Source organism: Hippichthys cyanospilos, chromosome 15 (assembly GCF_059441005.1).
Source record: "Hippichthys cyanospilos isolate Australia breed blue-spotted pipefish chromosome 15, RoL_Hcya_1.0, whole genome shotgun sequence".
NCBI classification, from domain to species: domain Eukaryota; kingdom Metazoa; phylum Chordata; class Actinopteri; order Syngnathiformes; family Syngnathidae; genus Hippichthys; species Hippichthys cyanospilos.
The window spans coordinates 11,596,131-11,616,128 of NC_142383.1; the positions used below are offsets into that span (position 1 = coordinate 11,596,131).

The 19,998-nt window shown below is 39.2% G+C and overlaps 2 protein-coding genes across 4 annotated transcripts in view; one reads left to right on the forward strand and one right to left on the reverse strand.

The window, feature by feature from the left end:
* astn2 (astrotactin 2) overlaps positions 1–19,998 on the reverse strand; it is a 217,083-nt gene that overhangs the window by 45,440 nt on the left and 151,645 nt on the right. For all 3 annotated transcript variants that reach the window (XM_088435029.1, XM_088435030.1, XM_088435027.1), the window contains exons 14-16: positions 11,064–11,188; positions 9,721–9,825; positions 8,460–8,639 (exon numbers count right to left, since the gene is read on the reverse strand). In XM_088435029.1, coding sequence (XP_088291155.1) covers positions 8,460–8,639; positions 9,721–9,825; positions 11,064–11,188 — 410 coding nt within the window. The remainder of the gene's footprint in view (positions 1–8,459; positions 8,640–9,720; positions 9,826–11,063; positions 11,189–19,998) is intronic.
* Positions 106–7,803, forward strand: trim32 (tripartite motif containing 32). The gene is made up of 2 exons (XM_088435031.1): positions 106–191; positions 1,588–7,803. The coding sequence occupies exon 2, from the start codon at positions 1,601–1,603 to the stop codon at positions 3,641–3,643; it is 2,043 nt and encodes a 680-aa protein (XP_088291157.1). The 5' UTR covers positions 106–191; positions 1,588–1,600; the 3' UTR covers positions 3,644–7,803.

Here is a 19,998-nt window from a genome sequence, read left to right on the forward strand (position 1 = left end):
TTTGGCGTGCCGACAAGTTATCGGCCAATCACGACAGACGCTTATGGCTACGCAATTACGTAGGCACGTATCCTTGCGTACGTGACGTAATCGTCACTGCAGTCTGACAGCGGACGCAGTAACTGAAATCGAAGCAAAGCGCGTCTGTCTCAGCACATCTTCATTTGACACCAGTGAGCCAGTTTACGAAGGTAATTTTTTTTACACAACGTTATGTTAGGAGAGCACAGTTTGCGTGTGCAATAATAAGAAATAGCCATTTTGTATGCGAGATTTGAGTGTCGTTTGCTCTAAAGGGAGACCTTTCGCTCTGGTGGCCTGTTTTGTTATTAGCCAAACATTATGAAGGTTGCTAAATAATTAGCTTTGATGCTTGTTCACACTGTCTGCACGCTTTTTCCTAACCCCCAAATAAAGAAAAAAAAATACGAAAGAACCGGCTAACTCCCTTTTGAGATAGGCTTGGCTCGTAAAATGTTGACGTCGAAACTCTCGAACATGCTTCGTACTGCAGAAAAATGCTCGTATTAATAGATATTATGAACTCTTATTGTAACCCGAGTAAATTATAAGAGGTAAGCATTCACATCACAGGACATGTACTAAATTCTTCTTTCAGGTTTGTGGTCCTCAATGTCATCCATCCATCCCTACCGAAATAACAGCATGCAAACAATAAACTGACTTGCATAATGTTATTCTTTAGTTATGTTTGTCCTCCTTTTTATCGAGCAGACAAAGAAAAAAGCATTTTGTATTCCTCCTGTTGAGCTGCAGTTATTGAGTACAGTATTTTGATATTTGCAAACAAACCTATAAATTATTTTGGCTTGGTGAAAAACAAATATAAACGCAGAAGACCTTGTAACACGTTTACATTTAATTATAAATGCCCACTTTTTATATATTTTTGACAATTCTTAGTTTTACATAGTTTGAAACTGACAACTCTTTAAACCATAGATAATGGTCAATGAAACCAAGTGACTACTACAGACATATTTGAGTCAGCCTGGGCTGTGAAAAAGTGATCAGTATGAATGGCAACAATGAGGATGTCAGGATCAAAGCCAGTAACTGGCATCTATTAACCTGCCTCTAAAAATATCCAGACTGCTCTCAGGAGCAGTTGAGCCATGCTAGCTAGTGGTTAATTATGCTAAACGCTGCCAACAGGTACCATACAACATATCATAAGTGTGGTTAAGTTTGTTTGTTTTTTTGTTTTTGTTTTTTGCATCCTGCATTACCAGTTGGACATGTCATTGTTAGTCATTGTCTTGACACACCTCTGGGAAAAACTTCAAAATAAAAACATTCATATCATATTTGGTCTGGTAAGGTTTATTTTGAAGTTTTCATCAGGCATTTTACTGTCATGTAGAGCATTAACTGTCAAGCACATTTGCCTGTATGCCCCACGTTAAAAAAAACAAACAAAAAAAATCTTGTGCTGTGCAGGGCCTAGAAATCTTTTAGCGTACTAATCTGACGAGATCTTGTCCCATCCCTTGTTGCCACGTGTAAACAATGTTCCAGCAACATTCTTCATGCCAAAGTAACTTGTGAGGGTTTTCTTCCTTTCAGGCAAAAAGCCATAATGGCCACAGCATCTTACCCACTCGATCCAGATCTAATGAGGGAGGTCCTTGAATGTCCCATCTGCCTGGAGACCTTCAACGAGGACCAAATGAGACCCAAACTTCTCCAGTGCGGTCACACCGTGTGCCGCCATTGCTTGGAGAGGCTGTTGGCCAACACCATCAATGGCGTGCGCTGCCCGTTCTGCAGCAAGGTCTCACGCATGAGCAGCATCTCACAATTGGCCGACAATCTCACGGTACTCAAGATCCTCGACTGCGCAACGTCGTGCGGAGCAGCCACCGCCGCGCTCATGTGCGGGTCTTGCTGCAGCCGCCTGCCGAGACAGTACTGCCACGACTGCGCCGTTGTCCTTTGCGAACTCTGCAAAGGCGAAAACCACCTACACCGCGGTCATATCGTTCAGCCCGTTCGGATAGCTGCCGAGCAACGTCGGAAAGACCTGGGCGGCAAGCTTTCCGGCCTGCGTGACATCATGGGCGAAATCCAAAAGAAAAAGACAGCTATTGAAAACGTCAGCAAACTGTTAAGAGCAAAATACCGAGCGGTGCAGCAGGATTACTCTGCGGCCGAGTTTCAGTTTCAAGAGGAGCTGAGTCGATCTCGGCGGACATTCAACGCGTCGATGGCAGAGGTGCAAAAGCTGAACGGGCAGGTTCTTGAGGAACAGACGTACCTCCTGAACATTGCTGAGGTGAAGGTGGTCTCCTGCTGTGACTATCTGACCATGCGGGTCAGGCAGAGCGACATCAGCCTGCTCCGGGATGATGGAGGCGGCTGTGAGGACGAGGAGCTCAATCTGAGGAGCAGCTTGCCCACCGTTTTTCAGCTTCACCAACCGGAGTTGATCCGACCGGAACACTCCAAACCGGCAGAAGTGGGGCAACTGACCACAAGCATGTACACGGTCAATACAGACAATTCGGAATGTGCTTTGGATGGTGCGCTCGAGGGCGACGTTCAGGGTCTAGAAGGGGCTGTAGGCGGCGCCAAGGAGCCTCCTATGGATCTTTATCGGGACGTTGACATGGTGGCAGCAGTAGATGACACTTTAAGTAGCTCACCTAGCACCTTTAAGTCAAAGTCGATGGATGCAGGGGGGGAATCGCAGGGAGGCGCCTGTGCAAGTCCCCCGGCGTGCCAATTTGTGAAGAAGATGGGCTGCAAAGGAGCTCTTCCGGGTTCTTTCAATTTACCAGTTAGCATCTGCGTAAGCCAGCAGGGCGAGGTCCTCGTGGCCGACCGTGGCAACTACCGAATCCAGATCTTCAACCGCAAAGGATTCCAACGGGAAATCCGCCGAAACGCCAGCAGCATTGACAATTTTGTCCTGAGCTTCCTTGGCGCCGACCTGCCCAATCTCATGCCCTTATCCATCGCCGTTACTTCGCAGGGCCTGATCGGCGTCACCGATAACTACGACAACTCGGTCAAAGTATACACCATGGACGGGCAGTGTGTGGCCTGCCACAAGAACCAGCTCATCAAGCCCTGGGGTATCACCGCAATGCCGTCGGGTCAGTTCGTAGTGTCCGACGTGGAGGGCGGCAAACTGTGGTGCCTCGCCGTCGACCGCAACGTCGGCGTGGTGAGCTACAGCCGGCTGTGCTCGGCGGTGCGCCCCAAGTTTGTAACGTGCGACGCCGCCGGAACCGTCTACTTCACCCAAGGCCTGGCGCTCAACTTCGAGAAACGCCACAACGAGCCCCACCTGGAAGGCGGCTTCTCAATCGGCTCGGTGGGCACCGACGGCCAGCTCGGCAAGCAGCTCAGCCATTTTTTCTCCGAGTCGGAGGACTTCTGCTGCATCACCGGCATGTGCGTCGACGCCAACGGGGATCTGCTGGTGACCGACAGTGGCAGGAAGGAAATCCTGCAGTTTCCCAAAGAAGGGGGGTTCAAAATTCTCATCCAGGAGGGATTAAACTGCCCTGTGGGCGTGGCCACCACACCTAAAGGCCAGCTATTGGTGCTGGACTGCTGGGACCACTGTGTCAAAGTCTACACGTACATTCAAAGAAGGCACTCGTCCACCTCCTAGAGGCGTGAACCGCAAAAAGGAAAGCGTAGCTTTGTTTTGCTCGGTGGTTGCAAAAGGTGCTGTGAGGACGAGGAAATTAACTTTCCAACAATTAGGTGCAACGATTAAGTTCCTATACCGCTTAGGGGCAACCGTTGGCAATTTTCGTCAAAGTTAGGGCCTCTCGATCTTGTTGGGATTCCTTCAAGTCGGAAAACGTTTGCCAATCATTTGCTAGATGTTTGCTTGTATTTCTCGTCGCTTTGTAACAAGAACAAACACTAAAACTTGACAAACATTTGGGACCTTGAACGGATCCTGACTAACCCCTCGCAACGCCAACACTCACGCTCACAACGTTCGCCCCTGAGAAAGGGACTCAAATCAATAATTAAATCTATCGCTTAGTATATATGATAATTGATCGTTTAGAGACTTAAAATAGTCTAAATTCTTAGAATTTCAGCCTCTTGACTGTATCATTTCTTTAGTCCTTGATGGAACAGACTGATTACCATGGTGTTAAATCAAAATAAAACATTTACAAACATCCGATTTTATTTTGGGAAACATTTTTGCCTATTTTCTGAGATAATGGACCAAAGTGAATTATTTATTTAAAAAAGCTAATAGCGATGCATCAAATTCTGGGCTGAGGCAAAAAATGCATATTTGGATTACCGCTGAAATACTATTAACATAGACACAATACATTTGAAAACGGATGTGACGACGCAAAAACCAAAGTGTCTGTCTGAATTACAACTTCTTTCCTGGGACTACAGGCAAGAAAAAAAATCTACAATGAAAGATCATTGTATCATAATCCAAAGACATGGACGTCAATGCGTAGCCGTGATTTTATGTAAATATGTTAGTGAGTTGTTTAGTTGAAGTCCTCCCTCCTCCATTTTTGTTGCTGTCACATCACAAAGCTACCGATCGCAATTTGCTGGCTTTGAACCCCCCCCAAAACATATTAAGGACTAAAACTGCTCATCAATTATGTTATTGTTTGATACGGCACAAGTTTCCAGCGTTAGACGCGGACAATGTATGTGGCGCATTCAAATGCAGTTTGACATTTTAAACTCAGACAAAAAAGGTCTGTCAATGCATTAATATTTAATTTCCACAAATGTCAAAATAATTCGGGCGTCCTATCACTCTAGAAAAGCTGACTTTAATCAAGAATAATAATTGGTTGTTGGTGTTAAAACACCAAACAAGAATAATATTCAGCGCCTTTGAGGTTTATTTCTTCTTCATAAATCATTTACAGACCGTGCTTGATGTCGATTGGCTGCCACAAGGGGATGTCATTTTTTTGCACTGTCAATTTTAAAAATGACCTATTATTTAATTGAGGTAAAAATTGAAAATACCTTTATTGAAATTTGATGTATCGATTACTTGAAAAAATGATTGACATTAAAGATCCATCTTTATTGAGCTGATAAATCCTAAATTAACTCATTCAATCCCAACGACATATTTTTATGTTTTTTTTAAGAGTCTAAATAGATACTAAATCCCAGGTACTTTTAAATATAAAAATTGTTTTTTGTCATAATTTTCTCAAATGTTTGGGTATAAATTGTTGAATTACTACAAGTAAAAAATTTGTAATCAATTTCATAAAGTAGTCAAGTATCAAAGTAGCCTATTACTTTAGGTACTAAGTAATTAAAATGATTGATTTCATGTAGGTATTAAGTAATTCATGAACATGTCATTGACTAGTAGTAAAGTCATTGAAAAGTTTAATATTTAATCAATTTAATTCAATCAGTTTAATATTCAACCAGTCATTTTTCGACAATGTAGCTAAAAACTTGAGGAGAAAAAAAAATCAAAAAGAGTACAATGCATGGGACTGAATGGACTCTAAAAAAAAACATAAATACACATCTTTGGGGTTTCATTTGATATAATTTAAGTTTAATTCAATGAGTTAATCTGGTTTAAAAAAACAAAAATCACTCGTTGCAGCCTCGCAAAAATTTGCATTGGAGATCAGAAATTCAAATTGCGTCAGCTCAAAATAACACAACAAAGCAGTCTTTAGTATTACTTAATGATCAGTCAATAATCTCTATATTATTATAATATAATTAGGCACAGTCTGTCATCAAAACAGGTTTGTCCTTTCATTATCGGTTATTTCTGATCCATAAACAGCAATGCGAGATGAACTAGGGTAAATCTCTGGGCTTCGAGCCCGTCAAGCACTTTATCGTGGACTCTTTTAATCGCACGTTGACAGCTTTAACGTTTTACTGTGCAGTTAGCGACCGAGTCAATGATTTTGGTAAACTGCATCCAGTAACATTCAGGGAGCGTGCACTTAATATGCTGTGTTAAACGCACTAATGGCTGTGGGAAAAGAAAAAACAAATCTGAAATTTGACACTAGTTGGTGTGGTTTTGTGGGTTTTCGTTTACACTGGCATAGGCAATGAAATTGATAGGAGCGATATAACTTGTGCACTTTTGTTTAGCAGAGTGGAAACGTGATAGAAATGTGACTGTAAAATGGTAACCGATGCTATGTGATTCAGAGGGCATTAATACTCAAATATTGTTTCCATAGCCAATTGAATTTATGGGGGTGACGCATCATTTCCTCGTCGGATCTTTTTGAAAATTGACTATAATTTCATATGACGGCGTATTTAGAAAACTAGGAATTCCTCCTGTACGTTTCATGCAAAATGGATGAAATCTAGTTTGTGATTTATGACTAAAATATTTAAGATTTAACAAAAATATGCTGCTTTGTCCATGTATTGGTGTTAAAAGTCTTATTTGTTATCACAAATGGCATACACTACAAAAAGCTACACACACAAGTTTCTGGTTCTTATCTTTTAAAGCATTCGTAGGCTATAGGATATTTATGTCTTCTCAATTCACCCGACATAAATGCATAGTAACTCTAATTGCATTTTTTTTTTCAGCAAAACTAAAAAATAGATTGCACACCTTATTAAATGAGCAATATGTTTCTTATTGTGGTTGTACCTTAGTATCTTTAGTTTAATAAAGAAAACATTAAAGGGATAACGTGTAACATTTAGACCGGTTTTCATTACGGACAGCAGGAGGTGCTGCATTTATCGTTGTCCGTAGCTATTACAAACATGGCCGCCTCCAGAGGAGTGCCACCCCTCATGTAATTTCATTTAATGATAACTAGACCTACAATACATTTAAAACATACTGTTGGTCCTCAAGAATGCATTTATTTGCAAGTTTCTGTAAATGTACAATAATTTAATGTATTTCTTTTTAATAAAAAACGGTCTAAAATTTACACATTGTTCCTTTAAACAAGAGTTCTATTACGATGGTGTATTACATCCACAATATATTTTTTGAAGTGTGCATAATTATTTTTGTAAAAAATACTAATGTTTTTGTTTGAACATAAATAGGTCATTTTTGTGGGGATATTTTTTTTCTTTTTTAATGGAGTATACATGTTGCTTACTTTTGTTTTATCCCCACAAAAAAAAAAAACAACACTATGTGGCACAAACAGCCATAACGATATGAATTATTTATCTCTTTTTTATTCATGTGTTTTTTTATTTTAATTTTGAGAACCAAAACCTAGTTCTTGTATAGGAAATACGCCTGACAATATGCACCTTCCAGCCCAGGTTGTGTTCGTAAGAGCACATTGTTTGAGCCTTAAAAATGAATGCACTTACAATAAATTGCTACATACCCTTAGAATAGATAGTGCACATTTTCCAATGAAGTGAATAGGAGATGAAAATAACTACATTCAAGCCATTGTGTGCTTTTTGAAATGTTTTCTATTTCCATTAGAACACTATAGCTTCATCCAAGTGGAAAGTATCTGTCGCCAGGCAGAAAAGTTTATAAATATAAAAGAAGAAAAAAAAAGCAAGTGTCCTTGTGTCAGTGTGCTGAATGTCGGTGTGTGTGTGTCACTTTCTTTTGACATTTCCTCCTGCAATTGTTATTGTTAAAAAACATTTACATTATGGTCCTTGAACTAAACTCCTTCCTCCCTGTTTCTCAGGTGCTCTGAGCATGTGAATTTTACAATGTTGAAAACATGGATTTAAAAAAAAAAACAATGTTGTTGTCCAAACTTGTGTTTGTATTGTTGACTCTCGAGTGCAATAAACATTTCTGAATTAAATCTACCTTAACATTGTCACAATATTATTTGAATGTGTTTCCTTTTTTTTTTTTTTGGGGGGGGGGGGGGGGGGGGGGGGGGGGCAGATACCTGATTTGAAAAGATGAAAAAATATCTAGTATTGCCGAACCCCCTCAGCTAAGAGAAAACACTCTTTGCCTGATTTTTTTTTGAGTAGCCTCAGTAAATTCATGATTAAAAATTCACCATTTATGTTACTTCTGATATTTAAATTTTACTGATGATCTTTGAGAAGTGGAAAACTATGCAAAACAAAACAACTAAAAAAAAAATGGCAGGTAATGTTTATCAGCACAGTTTTAAACTGTAACACTAATTAACAAGCGTTACTAGACAACATGGTAATGAAGAAAAAATAAAATTTTCAAGTACTACCGGTAATCCAGTTCAGTGTGACTTGTGAGATGTCATAAAATGATTAACTAATCAGTAAATCGCTAAAATATTGAGTAGATATCAGAAATCATGTCAGGAAAATGTTACTATACAAATAAAGAAAATGTATCTCTCAGCACCTCAGGAACAGTTAAACCGATTTGAAAAATAAATGAATTATAAACTTGTTTTCTGTTGAGTTCCTCCACAATTTTTATGCTCTGTATAATTTTCAAAGCGGTTTGTGTATTTAATTCATCTCACCTTTCTGGTACTGGAGCCAGAGCTGCTGCTGGGCCTTCTTGCTGGGAAAGTAGATGTTGCAGCTGAGTTCGGAACCGTACAGCGCTTCTGACACATAATGGCTGCCATATTGCCTGAGGAATTCCAGCAACTCCTCACGCGTGCTCTCGCCTGACAGCGTCTTTAGAACCTTGGCGAAACCTAAAGGATCAAAAACCGAAAAATAAACACAAGCGCCAAACTACAGTGGACTCTCGCCATATGCAATTAATCCGTTCCGGGATTGGAATCGTAAGGCGAAATTGTCATATGGCGGGCAACGGAAACTTATGGTAATTAGCTAGCGTTAAAAGCCCAGGTAAAAACATCAAAATTGTATATACACATTAAAAATTGAAAACAAAGTATAGTAAGCGCTACATATATGTAATTTACATGTACGCAATTATATAATATCAAATAAGAAAACATATAAAGGAAAAATGACATTTTATTTACCTTTGAGTGATGTTGACAAGCTACTTACGACCATAATTCTTATCGAGGGTAGCCTAGCCTAGCCTTTGTCATATTTCTTGATTATCTACAGCTTTATTTCCATACTAATTATCTTCTTACTTCTACCTTCAACACCACCAGCCATCTTGGGACCATGGTTAACCATTTCAACTTTGAATTAGGCGCTAAAACTCACAATAATTCAATATTGTAAGCACCCACACAAGATCAAATCTTTAGCAAGTCAGCACCTTAGTGACACCGTCATGCTGACCAATAGCAGACCAGCATCTTAGTGATGCGTTGCAGCGCAGGCAGTTTGACGCCAGCAGAAAATAAGAGCAATTATCTAAAAACGCCTGAAGAGGGAGGAAAAACAATATCAACACAGCCAACCCCACAGGTCATGACAGTTATTGATGCCGTAAAGCGGGAAAAATGCCGCAAAGACGGGATGAAAAAACGTAGTATTCCACTTTGTAACATGAAAAAAACGTAAGCCAGGGATGCTGTAACCTGGGGTTCCACTGTATTTTAGTGCTACAAATAGTTATAGTTAGTTAAACAAAATGACTGCTATACTACATGAGATTTCAAATTGTATTTTCAAACTGGAAGAAAAAGGCTCGTTATGGAGAAACACAGTCCAAAGGGAAAAACTTAAACTACGAAGCAGTAAAAGAGTGTTGGCGCTCCAGGTTAAAGAATGACTGATAATAATCACAAGAGATGAAAACAGAGTTGAACTGATGCACTTTCGCTGCAGTATTGCTTTTAAGCTGACCTGAAGCCAGAGTGATGGAACTGAGCTTGACTTTGTACAAATTGCTGCGCACTCGCCACTGTTGAACCATGGGGTAGCCTGACGCCTCGTTGAACTTGGCATCGCCTGAAAACAATGCACAATTTAAGACCAGAGATTTTTCAGGAAATACTGTCGGTATGCTTCAAGTGAAAATAACCAGGAAAAAAGGGAACACTTTAAATAAAGGTATTGATAGTGTGCGTTATAGAATGTGCTTGGTGAAAATGGCTTGGGAGGTTTTTGCATCTTTAATTCTATTGAAAGCGAATATCCGCATAAAAATATAGATTTTCTACTTTCAATATATTTAATTGAAGCGCTATAGAGTAGAATTCAATTCAACATTTGTATGTCGCTTGAATGTGTTTAATATTGAATTGCAGTAATTTGATGAATATTGCATTGGTGGAACAGTATCTAGATCATTCCATTCATTTTCATCAATTTCAGAAAAAAAAAAGCCCCTCCGTCTTTCCAACACCCTCTGCTGGCGATTGCAAAAGTCATGTGACAATACCAAAAAATTATTGTTGAATACAATAATAATATAATCGTGAATTAACATATGTCTGACAGATGCCCTTTAAGATACAGTTTTTTACAATATATGTATTGTAATATTTAAAAAAGTAATAGAAATGTGTATTAATTTTGTATAATCTTGACTCATTCAATCTCAAAGACATAATATATTTTAATAATCTCAGGTATATCAGTTATATTTTTTCTTTTTTTTTATTGGCAAAAGGAAGGTCTAACAGTGAGAAACGCAATTGTGATTCCTTTGTATGTTAAGCACATGTGAAGAAAATGACAATAAACTTGACTTTGACTAACAATGGCTTGCACTAAAGGAATTAATTAGTTTGCCTCACTAATTTCTAAAGTAAACACTTAAGTAAGTAAGCACTGAAGTAATTAAATACTTTAGTAATTCAAGTAATTAGATTTCTTTAGTACGTGATTTCGTAAAGTAATCGATTTCTTGATATATCTGTCTTTGGGATTGAACGAGGTAATGGAAAACGTTAAAATAAGAAATACACGTTTTTCTTAAAAAAAATGTTCTATCATTGTTTTGTTTTTCATTTATGTATCACAAGCATAATTAGCATCGTAACTTGTTAGCGGTAATTGTGAAATTGAGTGGACTGCTTGCAATGGTGCAAGGCTGAAGAAAAGTAGTATCTACTCGACTCAATAGGTTTAAAACACTTTTTTTTTTTAACCAATCATTATGCTTCCTTCACACTTTACTTTAAAAATGCATTTTTTTTTAAATGCCTACATGCAGCGTTGGTACTCCCGACACATCCACTTACCTGTGAGGAGGTCCACGTTTGGCAGCGGTTCTGACAAAACGCCTCTGCATTGTTCCTCAACTGGCAGGGGGAGAACCATAAGGCCGTCGGCTAGCTGGGGGAAGTCCTTAACGAAGTTGTTATCTCTGCGGGGAGGAACAAGGAAGATTAACCCACATCAACCTGTGCCGCATGCTAATTTACTCAAAAGTGGAGCTTTGGCAGAGGCAAGGGGGATAAAAAAAAAAAAATTCTCTAAGGAAGAAATCTCAAACAGAAGCGAGACTCAGTGCGGGGGCCAGACATGTTCTACTAAATTAATTATAGCGGATGTATGATGTGTTGTTGCAGCTCTGGCGCTGACTAGTGGGGGAAAAAGCAAAAATGAGTTTAGCAGCAGTGTTGTTTGTGGGCAGTTGCTCAGCAAAACACATTAACGGATGCTCCGAAAATACGGGGATGGGAATCGACCGTGTAGAGCGCTCTCTATAACAAACCGGGGGAACATCATCAATGCAAAACTGCTTCCGTTATGTTATGTTAGCCCCATGAAATATGAGCGAGGCCACATCTGGAAATAAACGGCGGTCATGGACTGTGTGTTTGTGTGCGGTACGCGCTACGCTTTTGTCCGATGGATAAACAACTTTGGGCTTTTTATGGTCTAAGCGAAGGCAGCTCAGTTTCATTTCCTCCGCAAAAAAAAAACGAGTCGTCCCACTGCATTGGGCGAGCGGCAGCTGCAGCAAACTCTTTGCCGTAATAATCCACTTTTATGGAAGTGAGCACGGGAGCTAAAACGTGTGCCATGGAGGCTTCAGGGACTGTGATTCACTCTTCGGGTATCAATTTTTCATCCTCTCTCATTGCCTTATCTAGCGCCAAGCCTTGCGAGTCTCACAATGAAGTCTTGATTGACTTCAAGGCAAGCAAAGTGAGGAGCAAAAAGTGCTTTGAGGAGATTACAGCGGTTTCATGCTCACATATAAAACACCAGTTGTAGAAAACATGGATGGTACTGCCTCTCTTGTCTCAGGAGTATTTTTTTCAGGGGCTTTTCCAGGATTTTTCACCTGCTGCAATTCAGCAGTTAATGACCGCTTTCTACTTACTGTACCTTTTCAAGTATGAGTCTTTTTTTTTCTTGTAAGTTTCAACCCCCAATCAGGGGGTAGACTTACAATCACGTAACTTGAAGACCAGACCAATTTTTGCCACACCTGTGAAATAACTCATATGGCAACCAATACAGCTCAGCACCCATATATTCAATTTATAGCTCCACTTTTGCAGTGATATCAGTAAACAGCATACGAATGAAAATATACTCACATGTCGATGGATTGGTCCAACTGCAGAGTCTGACTCACTCAGCATACTTAAAAACTCGTCACTTCTCATGTCAAGCAGGGAAAAATAAAATGACCCAGGCAGGATAGACACATTTAACTATGGGACAAGATCTGTTTTTTTTTTTGTTTGTTTGTATGTTTTTTTGGAGCCAGAAGTGCAACAAGACACACAGGAGAATGAACTGCATGTCAGGACATTGTATTATAGTAAAACAGCCAATGCTTCAAAATGAACTGTACCATAGGTAGTAATTTATAACACATATAGGACTCTTTTATTTTGAAAATCCTCTCAAAAGCATGCTTGGGACAACGGTCCACCTAAATCTTTTTTTTTTTTTTTTTTTTTGGTTTGACATTTTTTTGGCTGACTTTTTATGTTGAACTATTAAAGTTAGAATTTTTATAAAAATTCATCCAGAATGCAGTAAAATTGAGATTTGACATACTCAAGAGCGACTAATTGAAAATGTATGGTAATTCAAATTCCATAAACACAATAAAAATCAGAATGCTTGGTTTAGACTAGTGGGGAGTATAGAACATATAATAGAATAGAAATAGAATAGAATGCCATTATTGCTATTGCACAGTTGGTATATGAACAATGAAATTGAGAGCGCTACTCTGATTGGTGCGTATTGAATAAATATGAAGAATAAATACAATACATAAAATTGATTGTGTATTCAACTATACTATATTCATTTGAACTATAAAATAACATAATACTCAATAAGAAGACCCCAAAGCCAGCATTCTTTAACCTTTATAGATCCGTGGCACATAATCTACATGTCTTTCAAAAAAAAAAAAAAAAAGGGATGATGACAGTCTATTTTTTTCCAGCCTGAATTCTGGTGTGTGAATGCCAACAGGTGGCTTGATGATATCGGCAACGATCCATTCAATCTGCCATCTAGAGGAAGAATTGAATTGTTGTCTTGGCGCTACACAATGCTGACATGCATGAAGAAAGACAAATTATTTGGAGATAATGCACAATTTTCAGACCAATTAAGCAAGCTAGCACACCGCGCTGCCTCGATAAGACACCTTTGACAACAGGCAGCTGACAAAAGCTTCAGCATGTTTCATTCAGGACCCATGTGTGTTCATTAGAACCCCGGCTTTCTCCTCTAACAAACAATGTGGTCACTCAGTACAGCTAATTAAAGCTGTATGAATAATATTCTAGGACACAAATCCTATTTGCATTTGTATCTCCGTCTGATGAGGACGAGGTATCTTCAAGTTTACACACTCGTTATTCCTCCCTTGATGGAGTGTGAGAATGAGATGCTCAATGCTGTCCCCGGCCGCATCACAGCGCCGTCTTCATGCTCTATTTAATGCTTCTCAATAGCGTCCGGCATCAACAGGTCGGCACGCCTCGCCTGGCCTGGCGCAGTGTTTCAATGACGGCCGCGTCTCGGTGAAATGAATAGGTCTGCTTAACAATGCCAACACTGTAAGCCATCTCGGATCCATGTGTAGCGAGCGGTTTTCAAGGCTCCCTAATCCTTCCCCGCAGTCGCCCGAGTACTGAATACAAATCCTAAGCACGGGGCACCACAAAGGACTCATTGTCAAGTGTTTCAAATAGGCAACGGCACTCCAATTCCGCTGAGTGGCATTCACGATTGATCATGTAGCATTTACCTTGATGTGAATGTAAAGGGAGAAAAAAAACCACAAACAAAAGTCGGTATCTGTTAATAATGTTGTAATATACAAAAAATCAAATGTTATGCGTATTGGGCTGGGATTTTTTTTAACCCTTTCATCGAGCGCACATCAAAAAAGAAGTTATCAGTATACTATACCAACTCAATATATCTAATAGTTTTTTTTTTTACTTTATATATAATAAAAAGGACCAACTCAATATTTGCATCAATTTGACCAAACCATTATATATGACAGCTATTTTTAATGTATTTATTTACGTTCATATGTTTATTCTATTGGTCAGTGTGGATGTTATCTAATTATATATTTATTTTTTGTGATTGGCTGACCTCTCAATGCAATTGTAAAACAAATTTGACAATTGTGGACTCTCCTGAAAAGTGAAAATATTACATAAGATTCTTCAATATCCCCAAAATACATTCATTCAAGCATTTATAAAATATAGTTGTAAGTAAATCATTGATTTTTTTGCATTGAAATATGTATACTTCCAATTATCAAAACTGGCAGCAATGATAGAGAAAAGACAATAATAGATGTCACCACTAGAGGTCACTCTTTCTCTGTATCAAAAGAAAAGCTACATGCTTCCAAGAAGAATACACAAATGTGATCAGCTTTTTGTCTCTGCTTTGTACAAGACTGCAGCACATTCTGTTTTCTTTGATTAGGATGAACTGTTATACATCAAACATTTTCATGTGTGCGTAAAATCACGTGTAAATGACGGTGGTTGGGGGTGACAAGAACGGTAGCAGGATCAGAGGCCATTTGCTGCACAGAGGAGGAGTTCTGGAGGTGGTTAGGAAGTGATTATGTTTCCAACAGAGTTGGGAAAGATGACACCATGTGATTCCCAGACAAGAAGCCAAAAGGTCCTTCTAGGAAGTCGGGGATGTGGCAAGACGACGGCCGCTTTGCAGCAACGAACGAGGAACTGCTGAGTCTAAGCGTGGACAAAGCAGATCTCTCAGAAGGAGAGTGGGCGTCTGACGTGCCCTTGGTGGCTTCCTGAAATAATGATAGTGTTTTTAAAGTGTGCTCCAGACGCCACTGGGTGCCAGTGCAGTGCAGGTCAGAGGGATGTTATGAATAGTGGCTGAAGGATGCTGAAAGGGCTGTGGCATCACTGATAAGCAGTACGGATGCTTGAAAGAGTCTTTGCTCTGGGAGTAAATAAAGATACTTCACTATCAAGTCCATGTAACTCCAATGTGACGACAGTTATTCATTTTATTTACAAGCGACGGTACGTGCAACAGAAATACTTGGCCAGCTAACACCTAAGGTGTTGGCCAAGTAACACCATACTAGCACTAAACAGGAGTTTTCAAAGTTGGTCGCCGGACTCACAGTCATAACTATTGACTAAGATTGCCGCTCTGATAGTCGAACTTGGGGGAAGCGAAGCTTCCAGTGGCTATTTTATGCTGCCACTAGCAGAGCTGGCCTAACATGAATACATTAACAATGTCGCTATTGCCATTTTTTTTTATAGATTATTCCATCAAATGATCATAGTTGAATGGATGGTTGGAGTGGATATAACTACTCATTTTTGAAGTATCTTTTATGTATATAAATTTTCAGACATCAAAACTTGCCTATAGCAACCGAATAGCAATTGCGATTAGCATTAGCAAGACCAGTATGTGGTGTATGGTTATATTAAATTGTTTGGGAGAACCACTACATGCACATTAGCGGCTGAATTGGCCATCTAGCAAACAGGGCAGTTGCCTGGTGGGTCAACATGTTTTCAGGCCGATGGGATTATTTTTCTCAATTTTAGCCCCAAAAACCCACCTACAATTTAATGAATCATCCAATTAATCCATGTACAATATAGAAAATTAAAAAAGCTAAACTACGTAAGTGGTTCAGCTAAACGGTAAGTGGCAACATAATATGGCTAACATCTGCCTTTAACTGCCAAGGACCAATCATAAATCCATTCATAGACTTTGGGTATGCGTCCGTGGCAGCTAGCTTGGCGCTACCAAGGATGAGGCTGTTAGCAATGTATGGATTCATTATGGGACCAAAGACAAAACATCTGCAAGTGCATGAGGGTTGTTACAATACCAGTAAGGATCTCAGATATGGGTCACTGGAAAGTAATAGTCAAGAAAAAAACCAATCAGATAAAGTCACTAATTTGTAAGCGGGTATGAAAACCCGCAGTGACAACGCGGCCTAAGGCAAAGAGTGTCTCCAGATGATTCATATCTTGCTACATCTTCTTCGTGACGTGAAAACAATCCCCGTTCTTGCAAGGATTTGATCGTTTTTAAAAGATAAGTGGTAGATTTAGCAGCTGCGGGCAGATTATCATAATTGTGCTTTTTGCATGTCTCGGCGTAAAGAAGTCATCTCGCAATCTTCTCTTTCCAGGCATCCAGAGGTAGAAAAAAATAAATAAGACGAGCCACAAAACATCCAAAGCGCAGCATGCCGGCAATTTCTGCGACTGTCTCGCTGTTTGGATTCAACAATGAATGGGGTAATTAGCTGGTGAGTCAAAGAAAGACACTAACAAAAGAAAAAATGAACATATTCACAAAAAACAGCAGTTAAAGTTGCGCAAAGAGGTCATTAGTTCCTATCGGCAATTTTTCTAGACAATAGCATTTGTGTGAGTTGTCTATTTTTTTCCTATTCACAGAGCGTTGATGATTTGTAAATGTGAACAAATTTGGTCATTTTTGCGTCGTTTTAGAATGAACGTGAACAAAATGTTACACTCCACAAAAATGTTCATATTTTCCAGTTACATGCCAAGAGTCCATTGAAATGAAACTCTTCGGTTCAGGTTAGCAGGTGACCCTTACTGAACCTGAGTATTTGCGGATTTTTGGGGGGGAAATATCTGCTTGTTCTTTTGTTGAAAAACTTAATCATTGGAGGTTTTTGCACATAGGTCAAAGTCTAAATAGGGTGCTATAAAAGTTTAAATTGTAAAAAAATTATTTATAACTGAAATGCAGGTAAAAATTGAAAATTTTACATTGTGATTAATTTATTTTTTCGTCCCCTAAATATGTAGCAATTTATAAGGCGGCTAAATTATAAGATGCACTGTCAGCTTTTGAGAAAATTTGAACGCTTTTAGGCACGCTTTATAGAGTGGAAAATACAGTAATAATAATATAAGTATTTAAATAATGACACCAGGGGGTTACCTGTTTTAGTTTGAGTACATAAAGGTAAAAAGTTAAAATAATTGTCAAATATATACTATCTGGCCAATGATTTTTGGAAGATCTTTGGAGGGTCAATTAATCGGTCAAGCTCTACTTAAGTGAGTGGAATTGTTGTATTTTTACAAAGGTAGCCCTTTGCAGCCAAAGTGCGGTATTTATTGATAATAAAGTTACACACATCACAAAAATCCAGTTAAAAAGTATTAAATAGGGATTTGGTGCCCAAAAGCAAAAGACTAACAGTATTTCTCGTTACTGTTCTTTTTTCAAACAATGTTACAGCATTATACAAACAAATGACATCCCTCCCATGAATTGTATATACAAGTGAAAGGCAATGTAAATATGCATTCTTTATCCTGCCACATTGGCGGCTGCCTGCCTTTTTTCACAGTGTGGAAATGAACTCCAGTGGCCTGGAGCATTACCATAGAGATTGCGCTCCTGAATGCTGAGTGAGGAACGGAGGGGAGAGGAGCACACAAGGCAGCTAGCTGCGCAGCTAATTGGGAGACATTACATTTTTTTTTTTTTTTTTAAAGCTTCTTTCATGTTGGCATTGCAGAGAAAATCACAGAAGTAGAAATTGATGCATCGTCTGGCCAGTATGCATATTAAATGTATTTGCTCTGATCGGGTTTAGTTTCTGTTTAAGTGGCCAAAAGCAAGGAGCAGTTGCATTCAGCAAGGAGTTTGCTACGCACATTGCTGAAGCAACAATGTTTTTTCATCGTAATTCATAAATCTTTCCATTTTTTTTCGTCATCATTCAATGCAATCTGTGGATGGTCTCTCTCACTTTTAAGGACTTATTCATTTGATTCCATAAGCTATCATTTTAATCTTTCGGCAACAATGGCCAACCAGATACCGCGCTCATTTTTGATTGGATCGGCACAATTTATGCAGGGTACTAATTTGTGTTTCAAAACGGAGATTGTCCCAGAAAGGTAACTGATGTTCCTGTCTAAATATTAACTCGCCGGCGTTAATACGGGAACCTAATATTTGCAAGCATTTATAAATGAACGCATGGTGTCATTTTGAACGTTTATCTCAGGGGTCGGCAACCTGCGGCTCCGGAGCGGCATTTGGCTCTTTCATTCTTATGTTGTGATTCTCCATGGATTGGGAAAATACATAATGGTTTGTTCAGCTCAACTACGTGGACAGCTTAAACAGGTGACGCATCTGAATTGCACTCATTGCTATTTGAGATATGACTGCAACGGCAAAATGCTATCTTGGTATCATAAAGGTTTCTTTTTCTGCTGTTTGGAACATTGCCTCACTCAAAAGTAATGTATTGTAACATTTAATGAGATGTTTTTGAAGCACTTGGAATAATTTTCATGTAAAACACGACTCATAATATGACAAAGATCACGTCACGAAGGCCACTCTGGAGCGGATTGATGTTTCTTTGAAGCCCCCCCCCCCCGATTAGATCTTGGAGCAAAAAACGTTTGGGCACGGTCCCCACTTACTGTAAACTCAAAAATGACATCACATGTCCTCAAAGAGACGACTAATCGCGGCTCAGCTTGCGAACATCACATGACCAAACCCAGAATTTAGGTGTGCTGCGATTTTATTATTTGAGTCTTCAGCACCTGGTGTCATTTTCAGTTGACGGCAAATGTGAACAAGTATTTTTAAAGCTATATATTGTATGAGAACAATAATGTAGTTATCAAATGAATTCTAAACAAAAGATTAACCTTTTACTGCTGACAATGGCTAATTGAGGTAAGTATCGCTTCAATCTGTTGTCGGAGGGAAAATTATTTGAATTTATGCTACAGAGTGGGTTTATACTATTTGGTGACCCCTTAGATACAGGCGTTACCCAAAAGGAAGTTCCTTTTGGGTCCCAATAACAATAGGGCATGTATATCTGTTAAAAAAGAAAAAAAACAACAACATCTGTTTAATTAGTAAAGCCAATGTCTCATTAATCATTTCCAACTTTAGCGACATTAAAAAAAACCTTCCTGACTTGTTTGTCCATTATCCACAAAGCATCGTTGTTGAGGGCACTGCAGCAAACAATCTATTCTATCAATGAGTAATTAAGAATAGACATGAGGGACATTAAGGAACAATTAGCCGTCATTATGTTATCTGTCAACCCGCCAGTCAATGTCAAACTACCAAAGGCGATCATATCACAAAATAAGTCATTTGCCATTTCGCCTCTGCTGAGGTGTCTGAATACTAAATGCTGCCAACTTCATAAAGTTGGCTGAAAATGAGAAAATAATATATATATTATGAATAATGTATGAAAGGTACATGTTGGAAAAGTAGGATGAAAGGACGGAGACAGATAGCAGACCGGAGGGGGAAGTGAAATTGCAAACGGCGCCACAGAGAAGTTCACCGCCTCGCCAGGAGTTCATTAATCAATACTAAAACTATCCAGCTTCTAATTCCTTACTTTTTCAGCCCAAGTCCAAAAACAACTCCTCACAGGTCTTTTTTCTTCATTAAAACCTAGCATGCAGCTGAAGGCATCTATCAATGCCAAGCATTGTTAGCTACCTCCTGTGAGGCAACTCCATCAAATGTTGACGCTTTGATGCCTTATGCTGAATATTCTCATTTGTCACCCCGCGGTCCGCCGCTGGTTGGACTGACAGCTCCGCGAGGTGATTTTGACTGTGCACAGTCTAGAACGGGCACAATCGCTGCTTTTAGGATTGG